The 14,024-nt window shown below is 31.3% G+C and overlaps 1 protein-coding gene across 1 annotated transcript in view; it reads right to left on the bottom strand.

Moving 5' to 3' along the window:
• Positions 1 to 14,024, bottom strand: part of LOC134250808 (filamin-C-like) — a 33,869-nt gene that overhangs the window by 17,578 nt on the left and 2,267 nt on the right. The window contains exons 3-9 of the mRNA XM_062733152.1: positions 9,550 to 9,742; positions 8,948 to 9,271; positions 8,344 to 8,638; positions 7,781 to 7,934; positions 5,844 to 6,033; positions 5,376 to 5,623; positions 800 to 829 (exon numbers count right to left, since the gene is read on the bottom strand). Coding sequence (XP_062589136.1) covers positions 800 to 829; positions 5,376 to 5,623; positions 5,844 to 6,033; positions 7,781 to 7,934; positions 8,344 to 8,638; positions 8,948 to 9,271; positions 9,550 to 9,742 — 1,434 coding nt within the window. The remainder of the gene's footprint in view (positions 1 to 799; positions 830 to 5,375; positions 5,624 to 5,843; positions 6,034 to 7,780; positions 7,935 to 8,343; positions 8,639 to 8,947; positions 9,272 to 9,549; positions 9,743 to 14,024) is intronic.

Consider the following 14,024-nt stretch of genomic DNA (forward strand, 5'->3'; position numbering starts at 1 on the left):
TCCAGTCCAATCATTTACTCTTAATTATTTCAAAATGTTGTAATAGGTAGATTGATAATAATTCCAAGTAGAGAATTTAATTTTCTGCTGTGAAATATCTGCCAATAATACCCTCCTTGCTGAGATAGGCATTTGGCAATAGTGTGTACACGTCTCTTTTTCCGTGTGGACCAGGTGTTTTCTATTTGTTCTTTTTCGATTCTTCCAGATTCCAAAATACTTAATTACCTTCAATGATCCCGATATTTACTGCATTTCTTTTGCCAGCTATCATTTACATGATCTTTATGCTTGGTTCTGCTATAAAATGTATAGCAATTTTACAGCATATTTGATAGTGTTGCAGACTAACATAATCTCAATGTCATCAGAGAAATATCGCCCTGAACAGAGGGCAATACAAGGATGCATGTTAATCTGGGCTCATTGTTAGAAATGTGAGAAACTGCTTATTACATTTTGAAATGTGATTGGACATCAGTTAAAAAGCAGCATATAAAGATATATAATGAATGTTGTTAGAGATTTGCATTTGCAAGATTCATTCCACATTAGCAGCTGTGAAAAAAACATGAGAGAACATATTAAGAATTTTCTTTTTCATCACTTTTCCCCTTACAATCATTTCAATGACATTTTCCCCCTTTTTCGTGGCTGCATGTTCATACATTGCCATCTCATGGATACATTGAAAGACTTTTCCATGCACAAAGATAAAGTCTTCATTTTGGATGCAAGTAATATATGCATGTATGTATATATATTTTTAAGAAATGAATAAAAAACACAGACATCTTACCGAAATTTCCCAATCACTATTAGTAAGAACCTAGTTAAAAAACACAAATGAGAAATGAGAACACTTTTTCAACAATAAAAGAAAGAAACACAAATGAATATGAATAAATTATAAGAAAATATTTTAATGAAATTTTCAAGATTGTTCAATGACATATGAAAAAAAAAATGAAATGTGAAATTCCTCTAAACAAATTTTTGTAACTCTTAAATATAGTAATTAATTGCAAGCCATTCCATCACCTAAATGATGATTATTTACAAACATTCCTCTGTCCATTATTCCCTCTAATATACACCCACATGTACTTCTCTTTTTTTATAGTACCCCACATTCCTAAATAGAATTTACAAGAAAGATTGCAGGACATCTAAGACCACTACAACATTGTAACACCAAAACAAACACAAGCCAACAAAGTGACCAGTTGTAAAACCAAAGTTTGACCAAGAGGTCCATTCATCCGCCAGCTTGTCCATCAACATCTGATAAATCTGAGTTCTTTGAATCCAAATTTTATCTCCAAGAGCTCTACCAAAATAAATCTCATTGACCGTATATCTGTGTTTCTCATCAATCTTTGTAGACAGGTAACGCACACACATACTACATCCCCCCTCCCCAATTCATATGTGCTTGCTGCATGTACAACAGAATTTACAAACATGTTGAGGATGAGGCAAATAGTGCTGAAAAAAATCTTCCATTGTATCTGAATGACATATCAACTTTTATTCTGGTCTGTACTTTAACAATGCTCTTTCAAAATCTTTACACTGAAAGAATTCTGTTCATTGGTGTGTAGTTATCCAGTATAAAACTATCAAGATCATACCACGTAACCCTGAACATCGTAACTGATAGAACCCGCGCAACTACAACAAACTCAATGAACCAAAGGATGTTGGTCCCTTAATTGAATTAAACTGAGGAAGAACTTGAACCTTTCAATGTCAAACTAGTTCAGCTTTGCTGATTTTTTTCTTTAAAAAAATTTCGTTAAAGAACTAAATATCTTCTTTCTATGAACCGGGCCTCATCCCTTTTTTGCCCACTATCAAAGCTGGAAACGAAACAGAAGCTAGCTAGTGCACATTCTACATTCGAGTTAAATGCCAAATCGTATAATATGTAAACTTTAACCTAATTAAACCACAAGTGTATGGGTTATACATTTAAATTTAAGGATGCAAGATAGATGAGGCTGGTATCTCAAGAACCCAGTCTCTTTTGTCTTTTGATTTACCACTTAACTTCTCTAGTTGCTGGCAGCAGTCACTTTCATGAAGTGGTTCATTTCATGAAGATGTCAAGGAAATTAAACAGACGGCATGTTTTGGGCATTAAATAAAGTCGGCTTCATTCTGCATATCAAATAAGACAAATCCTCCACGCCAATAAGGGGGGAAAACCCCGCGATAACAACTGCCTTTTTGTAAAGACTTTCTCACAAATGTCAAGACACATCTAATGGATAAAGGGTACAAAAAAAGGATTCACACTTCAAAAAAAAATCTACAAAAAAACAAAACCAGTGATATGAAAGTTATAAATGAGCTGCAACGACTGATTCATCTTCCTTCCCACTCAAAAAGCAGTGAATTAAATTTTTATCACTTTGGAGCCATTATTTTTTTTTATCCAGAATCTTTAACTGACAAAAAGCATTTTTGGTTTCTTAAAAAAATTCAACAATTGGTATTAATTTTCGGCAAATTACGAATGCAGACAAACTGTGCAGGAAATAAATAAATGGCAGCTTTACACCATGACCTTGATCTTTTGAGGATGAACATTATAATGTTCTTTTCCCTTCTAAACAGACAGGAAGCACAGATGAACATAATTTCCTCTGACTTAAAATACATCTTGTCATTTCTAAGCCTTGGCAGCTTCTGTCTGAATTCAAACCGGAGAAATCTAAATAGTACGTGTTTTTTCTCTTTCATACAAAAATCTAACAGAGCTTACAAACTACACAAATACAAAAAAAAATAATAATATTTAAATACATATGATACATGGAACTATTTAGCACAATTATGTTTCTTTTTTTTTTTGCCGAATGCACAACAAATTTCTTTTATTATGTTAAAAAAGCAACCATTTCATTTTTTAAAGATCCCAGAATTTTGACAAAATACCATTCCTACACCAAAAACACACCTGGAAAAACAAAAAATTGTTGTTTCATTCACAATTAGTTTTTAAATTACGTTCCAAGTCAAAGGAACAATTTAAGGGGGGTCCTTCGGCGGAAAACTCTTGGAAATATCTCTCAACAAATTCGGTCAGACGCTGGGTGAAGACTTTGCCGTCTGTTGCCGAGAGTGATATCAAAATACCTGCATTTATCTTCATCTAATAGATCATTTACCAGTCTTCCCAAAATAAGGCACAGGAGCTATTTATAGTAACAAAATCTGGAACTCATCCTAAAAGCATATCATTCGTAAAAAAAAAATTCCATGTCTTTTCCTTCTTTCCCATCATCCATCTTATCTTAATGCAACGTTATGTTTTTATCTTGTTTTTCTTTACAACAAAACAATGAACATAGATATCTAATTAGCAGAAATGTTTTCTTTACAATGGCTAAACTTCAATGGAAATAACAGGATGGGAATTCATCTTGGAATGTGATTAATGAAGCAAACAAAAATAAAATGCACTCTATGATAAATTGAGCTACCCTCAGCCCTCTTCAGACTTATTTTTCTTCAATGTAAAATGTGCTGAAAAAATCTTTTTGATTAAGAAAAAGAACAATCTCTTTTCTAAATACTTGGATGCTGAATTATGGAATATGCTGCAATTGATAATTGTACTCTAAACGGCCTGAAAAAAATGAAACTGTCAACAAAGCATGCTGGGAATTATTTCCGTTATGCGGAAAATCACCCTCATCTGTCAAACCCTCGAACTTGACTCAACCACTCTGACAATTACCTCCAAAACACAACAATGATTCTCCCTACATACATCAATGTATATGTTTCTTGCTTTCCAAATGAGCTTCTGAAGCCATATTTCTTTGTAATACTTCATAAATCGTGTCCTATTAGCTGTTTACAATTTGTATGAATCAGTTGTGGTTCTATAAACAGACTTGCATAAGTAAACATTTTCTTTTTTCTTTTTTTTTTTAACAAATCGTCACTATTTGAACGCAGAAAAAAGTAATTCATCTGTAGATTTAACTTTCTTGTTCTCAAAACAATTAACGTTGTTAATATATTTTTTTCTACTTAATCACATAATTACGCCTATTGGTCGATCGTTTCCAAAACCCTCTAGAAAAACTCATCTCTTTCAGTTCTACACAACAGGTTCTTGAAGAAGCATACAAAAATATTCTACTACTCCCACAAAAAAAAGAGAAATTCTCAGTCTTGTAAATTTTCTCATAGACAGAAGCTCTTAAAACCATGTTTCCACATTCCAAAAGCTTGCAAGACGAATTTTCCTGGAATTTTTACTGACAATCAATGATTCAGAGTTTATATTGATTATCTTCGCCACTCACCAACCCACCCAGGAATCGGGGCAAAATAAGCCTGATTTACAAGACATTCACCCTCTAAAGGCCATCCTCTCTTCATAAATTTGAAAGTTGAATGAAAAATATTTTCAATAGAAAAAACAAACATCTTATTTTCTTCCAACTCATGCAAGACCAGGGAGTTCAAATTCCCTCGCATGCAAAGTCATGCATAATAAAGTTATCACATATTTGATTTACTTGATGTCTACAACAAATATATACATATGTCAACAAGATGGGTTTTTTTTTTTTGGAAAAGGCAAGGCCAGAAATAATTGGCATTGATAGAATGTAATTGTTGATGCAAGAACTGCAGAATTTCGAACATTTCTCAGTTTTGTGCCAACAGAACAAAAATCTAGGAGATCTCTAGTGATTTGTTCTTTTTCTTCTGTAGTGAATCATGTGTTTTGGGTGCTTTCCTAACATAAATCTCTACTTTTTCGTTGAATTAAATATTGGGCATGGCATTTAAGATGTTGTGAGTTCTTGGATAATAAGACATTTTAACACTTCTTGCCAAAACAATCAAACTGAAACTTAGTCAAAAGACTTCCATATTTAGCAATTATCAGGTTATTGCTTTTAAATTGTTCAAAACTGAAAATCACAATGTGCTCTTCTTCCAATTAATCCAACTCATCTGAGTGCATGCTAGCTAGCAAATATTTCCTAAGTCATGCAGTTGGCATTTTTTTGAAAATAAATAAATCCTACTCCTTTAGTGCCAAACAATATAAATCCTATCTATAGCTAGGATCAGGCAATACCACTGCCATCAATGATTGCCACTCCCTTTTATGACAGGCAAACTAGATCTGCCCACTAAATGATATAGTGGGCAACTCGTGGGCAGTTCAATGATTGCCACTCACTATAAGAGTAAACAAAACAGAACTGCCCACTAAATGACATAGTGGACAATCAGTGGGCAGTGTCCACTAAATGACATAGTGGACAATCAGTGGGCAGTGTCCACTAAATGACATAGTGGACAATTAGTGGGCAGTGTCCACTCCTTCCTGAACTTACCTGGATATCGTATTCTCCACCGGGCACACTCTGTCCACCAAACTTGATGTTAATGGTGTAGGCGCCCATCATCTGAGGAGTGAAGAGGAGGCTGAACGTTCCATCGGGATTCTCCACGATGTCAATATCGATGTCGTTACCGCTGGGACTGCGGATACGACAGGTGACCTTGCCTTCTCCAGCCTGGGAGGCATCCACACAGATGACGGTCTCTTTGTTGATGGGGACCGTGGTGTTCTCCAGACCCTCTGTCAATGTTACAGACCAAAGTCATAATTATTACATTTCAATATCATTTGGATTTCACACTAATTTATGACAGTCTAATGAGTGTTTACGCTAATATATACGACATAATTCCAAAAATTCTCCAATCTCAAATCAAAATGAAGCAAGATCACAAACCAAACGACAGAATATCACCGGAGAAATTGATCTGTTTTTCATATTTTCAGTAATACAACTTACCTGTAATTCTACATTTGCTGGCATCACCCACGGGGTAGGCGTTGACCTTGAGGGGGGTGTTGGGTACCACTTGACCTCCAAACCTGATCAGGATCTCGTAGGTTCCAAGGTCGTCTGGGACGTAGGACACGGTGAAGGTTCCGTCACCATTATCAACGATGTGGGGGTGAGCGTAGGTACCGTCAGGTCTCTGTTAACAAACAACAATAAACAATCAGTTCAATACAGTAAAACACGCTTAGTACATGCAAACTCAGATATTGCGAATTCACAGGTATAGGGAAGTTATAGTGGTTCCTTAGGTATTAAATTCGAAGAATTCCTTATACAGATATTGCAAATTATGGATATAGCAAATTAATTTCATTGGTCCAGTTGAGTTTGTTAAAACTGAGTTTTATTGAAATGATATCTATAGTAATAAACAAAATGCATGGTATTCAATTTTTAAGGAAATTTTCTAACAGATGTCAAATTAATGGTTTCCTTCTATCTTTTTTTCAAGTCTCTCTCTCCAAATCTTTAAAAGTTTTTTATAAAAAATTCCTGCACTTTTTCCTAATTTTTTTGGTAAACGAGTGCTTCATCTTTATCTTTTGGGTGGGACTGCACACGATGAGTGGGGAACAATTCATTTTAATTATAATGGTTGCTATACACTTCATTAAAAATCTCATACATATTCCTTTGTCCTCCCATATATTTCATTTTTCTACACTTTTTCAACAAGGCTGGATTGTTTTTTCAAGTCTTTCTCAACTCACATAAATCACCTTAGAGCATTTGAAGTAAAATATTTTTTTGAAATTTCAAGGTTCATTTAATTATCACATCTTTTGGAGCAAACCAGTGCAGCATAATAAGCAATTATCTTGACTAAGCAAAAATCTGGAAACAGTTTGCTGTATTTGAAGAGATTATTCACTCATTATATTTGACAACTTAAGAGAGGATTATTCTTTAAAATTGATTTTTGATTAAACAATTGGGGGTACAATTGGATGATTGTGCCAAATGGTTTTACAGTAAAAATCTTTTAAAATTAATCAAGTCATTTGGGACTTCAAATCTTGCTTCCTTAAAACCCAAATTCTTATTATGTATATTCATATTATGTATATTCTTATTATGTATATTAAGAACATAGAACAAAGTCCCCTACAGTATAAAAGAATACAGTGTATCTATATATTAAGTGAGTTCAGATTTAAGTAGCTTTTCTTACTTTAAAAGCTACTGTTCAACATACCACCTCCCAAAATATTTTTCAAGGACACATCAAATATTTTTTTTTGATATTACACATTGCATAACCTAAAAATAAAAATCAACCTAAATTTCTAACATTTATAAGGTATCAGAGATTTCCCAGAAGGCTCTAAATTTCCTGTGTCAGTATCAGGTGTTACTCTGCTTTATTCTGATGTTAATGGGGCAATAAATCCCTCCCGGGCTGGAAAACAAGATGGAAGGGGGGAGGTGATGATTGAATTTATCATACACTGAGAAAACCCAGACATCAGCTTCAGCTGTATACATCAAGCTCTGAGGAGTTACCTCCCTTCATAAGACATTGCACAGTGTGCCTGCACTTTTGTTATTACTGCACTATAATACAAAGGTTCGTCTGTTCTCTCTCTGTGTCTGTCTATACACCAATGATTAAGAGCACCTTTTCACTGCATTACTTTGAGGTGAACAAATAACTTGAGTTATGTAACAGCTTTACTCATTTAATTCATTAACAAAACTTTCAAATTTAGCTTTTCTTTTGAGTCATCAAGACAGAAAACAAGGGCTTTGTGGTTTTGAGGAATTCTGCTTTTAATTTGTACTTCTCATTATAGAGTGCAAAAATGCAAGGAAGAGAGAGAGCAATCTTTTAACCTTGCATCTTCCACTGATTGGCCTCTTTAACGGTGACCTTTGACCCTTACCTTGATAAGAACTTCCAGGTCAGCGATGCCGGCCTCCCTGGTGTCGATGAGGAAGTTGACTGGTAAACTGGCGGGGATGTTCTCCTGGACGCCGGCTCCAGACAACCGGACACGGCTGGCGTCCACCCCGGGCTCCACCTTGGTGGTGAATGGACTGAAATAAAAAAATAAGCTTAGTTCAAACTTCACTCTATGATTACAAAGAATGTCAACATTTAGTAATATACAAGGGAATATCTTTAACTTTCTCTTGTTGAAATTATTCATTTAATTTTCACTTTTTTTATCCATCAGTTATCTTTAGGCTTAATCTATGTCTTCCAATACATGTAATTTTATCCCAATTGTTGTTTAAAAATACTTTGAAAGTGATAATTTTTGTAGGGAAGTAATTTTCTAAATTTTCTTAGTATGAAAAGTCCCACAAGTTCATATCCTTTATAAAAATGTTAAAGCCCTACTCAGTAAGATATTTCTCATTTTATTACATGATCAAATCCTTCTGGAACCCAAAAAACTATTATTCCAAAAATAAGAGGTTTTCTAAAGCAACACCCTCTCACCTTCCTGGTACGTGTTGGTTTGCGTACTTGACGTCCACCTTACATGGCCCCTCCTCCACGGGGTAGTAGGTGGCGTCCACCACGCCCTCAGCCACCGGGGTCAGCTGAGCAGGCTGGACGCGACCTCTCTGGTCAGTACAGGTGACCTCCAGAGGAGCTTCCCCGGCCTCGGTGGTATCCACGGTGAAGGTCGCAGGGGCACCGGTCTTCACTCCCATTGGCTCGATTCCAGGTCCGTAACATTTGACCTTCTTGGCATCAACTGGGTTCTTCACAGCCACACGGAAAGGTGAGTCTAAAATTAGAAACAGACAATGAATATTTGTACATCTTTTTATTTGGCAGATACATGTCATTATACCTAGTAGGTTTTTAATGATTTTTCTGGAAAAGCTATTTCATTACTATAAAATTTACAATGAATAGAACAATAAAGATTCTACTTCCATTGGGACCACAAAAAATTATAAGAAACCTTCAGTTGTATGATTGGAAAGATGCATGAACAAAAAGAGGCACTGCAACCTCAAGAGTTTGCCGAAATACTGTTAACATTAATTTCAAAGAAAGCCTCTTTTGAGCTTTCAACTAAATTAGGACTTACTGGGAATCTCTTGGTCAGCGAATTTAACAGACACATCGTAATCCCCGGGTTTGCTGGGCATATACTCCACAGTACAGGTCCCGTCTCTGTTGTCCTTACAGTTGATGGGTACCTCAGAGGGTCCGTCAATGGACAGTCCCAGACCGCCCTGTCCCGCCCCCTTGATGTCGATGGTGAACACCTGGGACTGGTTGGTGTAGCCGCCCTGTAGCCCGGGACCGTAGGCCTTCACACGACTGGCGTCACAGCCGGGCACGGCGTTGACCTTGAACGGACTGTTAGGGATTGCCATGTTGTCGTAGGTGACATCCATAGCAATAGTTCCTGAAAAATGCACAAAATACATTAACAGACCATTTAGCATTTCATAGCTTTTTGCTCTGCTTTTTCTGTTCCAAGTTAAGCACATATACAGTGTATATACAGGTAAAATTTCTAAAATCTTTGCAGCTTAGCATAACTAGAAAGAAGGATAAATCCTCAAATTTCTTCTCAAACAGAGTTATTTGTCCTGTATCACAATATTATAGGTGATACCTACAGCTAATACACATCTTTTCTGATATTTCAGTCTTGACAAATCTACAGTTGTCACCCCTTACCTTCTTCAACAGGTGTGTAGAGTACATCGTAGGTACCGTCTCCTTTGTTGGTGACCTTAGTGTCATTCTTGGTACCAGAGGGGTTGTTGACAATGGCTCTTACATTACCCTCCCCAGAGGGGGTAACAGATTTGGCATCCACAGTGAATTCGGTGGGGGAATCCAGGAAGACACCTATAAATAGAACAAGAAGCTATAAATAACTATGTCAAGCTAAAAATAAAATTCATTCTGTTATGCTAAGATATACAGAAATTAATTTCTACATTGTGTAGGTTTGATAATAGGATATTGTGGTGAAATTCTAATAATATGTAAGTGTTAAATGGAGAAATATCTAATATTAAATATCGTATTTACTGTTACAATATAACTTAATTATTAATTAGGCTAAAATAAAAATAGTTGTACTGGATAATTACTGAAAAAAGGTTGTGAAATATGGTTGTAAACTTTAAACTACGCTAGTTAGCATACAAATTAGTATACAACAGTTATTCTTGGATTTTCAGAAAAAAAAATATTCTGACTAATTAACTAAGCTTTAATTTTCGTCAATAAGTAATAGGGGTTGGGGGACATTCTCTGTATCAGTGCATTAATAAATCTGACATGCTTATCAGCTAATGTTTAGTAAAGTAATACATATAATGCTAGAAAGAGGTGCTATTTGATACTTACAATATATATATATTATGACTATATGATGGGAATTCTATGAAATATGCATTGCCAAGAATGATATACTTTGAAATAGATCTATATATTATAGGGATGGCAATCGATTGCAGAATTGCTAATCGGTTAACCGCAAAACGTTCCGACTGATTAACCGGTTAGTCGTATCAAGATATACATTTTGACATTTTTTTTTATATATACACAAAAAGGCTAAAAAGAAGTTAGAAATTACATTCTGTTTATTATTTTGATCGGGAATTTTATGTATATAAGAGTATATTTTATTTCAATTTCAATAGACAAGAAAAAAATTAAGAAAACCATGAATTTTGCTTGCGAAATCAGACAGGGATAATTTTCCAACGCAGATGTTAAAAAAAGTAAATTCTGCGCTGTCACCATAATCAGAACTACATGTAGTCAATGTCTGAACTTTCTTTTAATTTACAATTTACAACGTCCTTATGATAATATATAATTAATAGATAACGGCAAAATATATACATTCTATAATTAAAAGTGCTTAACGGTGATGTTTTTAATATCATTAAAAAAACAACTTGACGATCTGAGTAATGGCATGAAGTTATAAAAACAGTAATTAACTCTTTACCAATTGACCAATTATCCTGTCATCTCAATCAGGAGAGCTATAATTTCTTCCAAATATTCTTAATTATAAGATGTGTAAAAACACCAAAAAATATGCATGCAGCGCTTTCCTTTCTAAAAAAAAAAGTAGGGGATTTTAAGGAAACTGTGCTCAAATTTACATAAATTTTAAATTTCAAGGTTTTTTGGGGGGAAAAAAATAATTTCCCCAAAAACAGGGGGAAAAAAAAAAATTCCCCCCCTAAAAAGGGGTTAAAAAACCCAAAAAGGGGGTTTTTTTTAAAAGAGTTTTTAAAATTTGGGGGCGTTTCCCTTTTTTAAAAAAATCCCCCCTTTTTTAGGAAATTAATTTAAAAAATTTTTTTTAATTTTTATACACAAATAAATTTAAGCAATTTTTAAAAAAAAAATTTATTAATCTTTTAAAAATTTAAAATTTTACAAAATTTTTTTAAAGATTTAAAAATTAAAATTTTGGGAAAAGGTTTTTCAAATTTTCAAAAATTTTTTAAAATTTTAATTTTAAAAATAGTAAAATTTATTTAAACCCAAAAATTTTGGGGAAAAAAGGGGGGAAAAATTTTAAGTCCGCCAAATTTTAAAAATTTTTGGTGCTTTTTTCAAAACCCAAAATTTTTTTTTCGGGGGTTTGAATTTTAAAAAAAAAATTTAAAATTTTTTTAAAATTTTTTAAAAAAGGGTTTTTTTTAAAAATTTTTAAGGGTAATTTTAAAAAACAAATTTTGCCCCCCCAAAAAAAAAATTTTAAATCATTTAAAAATTGGGGAAAAAAATTTAAAAAAAAAAATTTTAATTTTTATTTAAAAAACATTTAATTAAAAAAATTTTTAAAATTTTTTGGAAAAAAATTTTTTAAAAAAAAAAACCCCAAAAAAAAATAAATTTTAATTGGGAAATTTTTGGGAAAAAAAGAAAATTTCCCGAAAAATTAAAAAATTTTTTGGGGAAAATCTTTTTTAAAAAGAAAGGGGGGATTTGGGAAAAAAAATTTTTTTTGGGGTTAAAAATTTTTAAAAATTTTTTTAAAAAAACCTTAAAATTAAACAAAACTTTTGCATTTTTAAAAAAAATGGGGGAAAATAGAATTAAACCCCCCCCCTTTTAAACTTTTAAAATATTTCTTTTTGGGTTTAAAATTTTCATTTAAAAGGGTTTTTTTTTTAAAATTTTTAAAAAAAAAAAAAGGGAAAAAATTCCCCCAAATTTAAAAAAAAAATTTATTTTAAAATTTTTTAAAAAAAAAACATGAAAAAAAATTTTTGAAATTTTTCCCCGGGTTTTTTGTGTAGGTTTAAAAAAAAACCGGGTTTTTTTTAAAATTAAAAAAATTTTAAAAAAAAACCCTTTTAAATAAATTTTAAACTGGGTTTTTTTTGATTTTTTAAAATTTTTTTTAAAAAAAATTTTTTTGGTGGTAAAAAAGAAAAAACAAATTAAAAAAACTTTTAAAAAAAAAATTAAAATAATTAAAAAAAATATTAAATTTTAAAAATTTTTATAAGGCCCCCCTTTTCTTTTTTTGAAAATTTTCCCCCAAAATTTTTTTGAATTTTTAAAATTTAAAAATTTTAAAAATTTTTTAAAATTTAAAAAAATTTAAAAAAAATTAAATTTTAGAATTTTAGTTTCATTTTAAAAAAAAAAAAAATTTTTAAAATTTTATTTTTAAAAAATTTTTATTTTGCCGATTAAACGAAAAACTTTTTTTAAAACAAAAAATTTTTTTTAAAAAATTCCTTTTTAAAAATTTAAAGGTTTTTGGGAAAAAAAAAGTTTAAATTTTTTGGTTTAAAAAATTTTTTTTTTTCAAATTTTTTTAAAAAAAAATTTTAAAAATTTGGGAAAATTTTAAATTAAATTTTAAAAAAACTTTAATTTTTTTATTTTAAAAAACCCTTTTAAAAAAAACCCTTTTGAATTTTTTATTTTTAAAAATTTTTAAAAGTGGTTTCAAATTTTAAATTTAAAAAAACCCCTTTTTTAAAATTTTAAAAAATTACAAAAAAATAATTTTGAAGGGTTTTTTTTAAAAATTTAAAATAAAAAAAATAAAATTTCGATTTTTTTGAATGACCTTTTTTTTTTTTTAATATTAGCAGTTAAAAACAGATAGTGAATTTTCTCCTTTTAAAAAAATTAAAAAAAAAAATTTTCATATTTCGCTTATTTTTTTTAAACTCTTTTTGGATTTATTATTTTTATTTTTATATTTTTTTTTAAATACAATATAAATTACCCCCTTTTTATGTTTTCACTTATACCCTTCAAATTAAAGTTAATCCCCTAATGTCCATAAATATTATAAACGCCTTGGGTTAAAGAATATTTTTCCCGTCCAATTATCTGCATGAAATAAAATTTTTTTTTTGCAGGAAAAAATTTAATTCTTATCCATAAAATTGGGAGGAAAATTTAATTTTTAACAAATGGGACAATTTCCCGAAAGGCGGGGAAATAAAATTCGGGTTCCTGCCTAACAAAAATTCATTTCCCATATTTAAAAAAAGTTGTTTATTGAATTTTATTTAAAAATTTAATTTTTATTTTTTTATTTGACTGGTCATTTCAATTATTTTATAAACAATTTAAAAAACTGGGGTTTAAAAATTACCGTTTGAAATATTGTTTTTTGTTTAATTAATCCCAACTGAATTCCTTAAATTTTACAAATTTTTATTGAGAATTTTAGTTTTAAATCTGTGAATTTTAATCGTATTTTTTTTGGCAAACCCCAAATTAATGTAAAAATAAATTTAAATATATGCTTTTCAGGGATTTTTAGCAAATGAACCCTTATAGCCAAATTTTCTAAAGGCCACCTTTAAAACCGGGGGATTTTTCCCCTTGGATTTTTTTTACCAGGTCATTGTTTAAACAAAATAAACATGCTTTTGAGTTTTTGGTTTGATTTGTACTATAATAAACTTAACTTGTTGAACATTTAAAAAATTTTTTAATATATTTATTTACTTTAATGCTTTATTTTTAAAATTTACAATATCTAAAAATTTAATTCTTTATTTAGTGAAATTAAGGAAAGAAATTGGGTAAGAGGGTGCTTTGGGTTTGAATAAATTTTAAAAAACAACCTAGACTGTCTTTATTTTAAATTTTTATTTAACTCTCTGTTACACACAAATATTCACGGAAAAGGGGATTTT

This window comes from Saccostrea cucullata, unplaced genomic scaffold (assembly GCF_032062105.1).
Source record: "Saccostrea cucullata isolate Sc308-1 unplaced genomic scaffold, CSIRO_AGI_Scuc_v1 ctg2844, whole genome shotgun sequence".
NCBI lineage: Eukaryota > Metazoa > Mollusca > Bivalvia > Ostreida > Ostreidae > Saccostrea > Saccostrea cuccullata.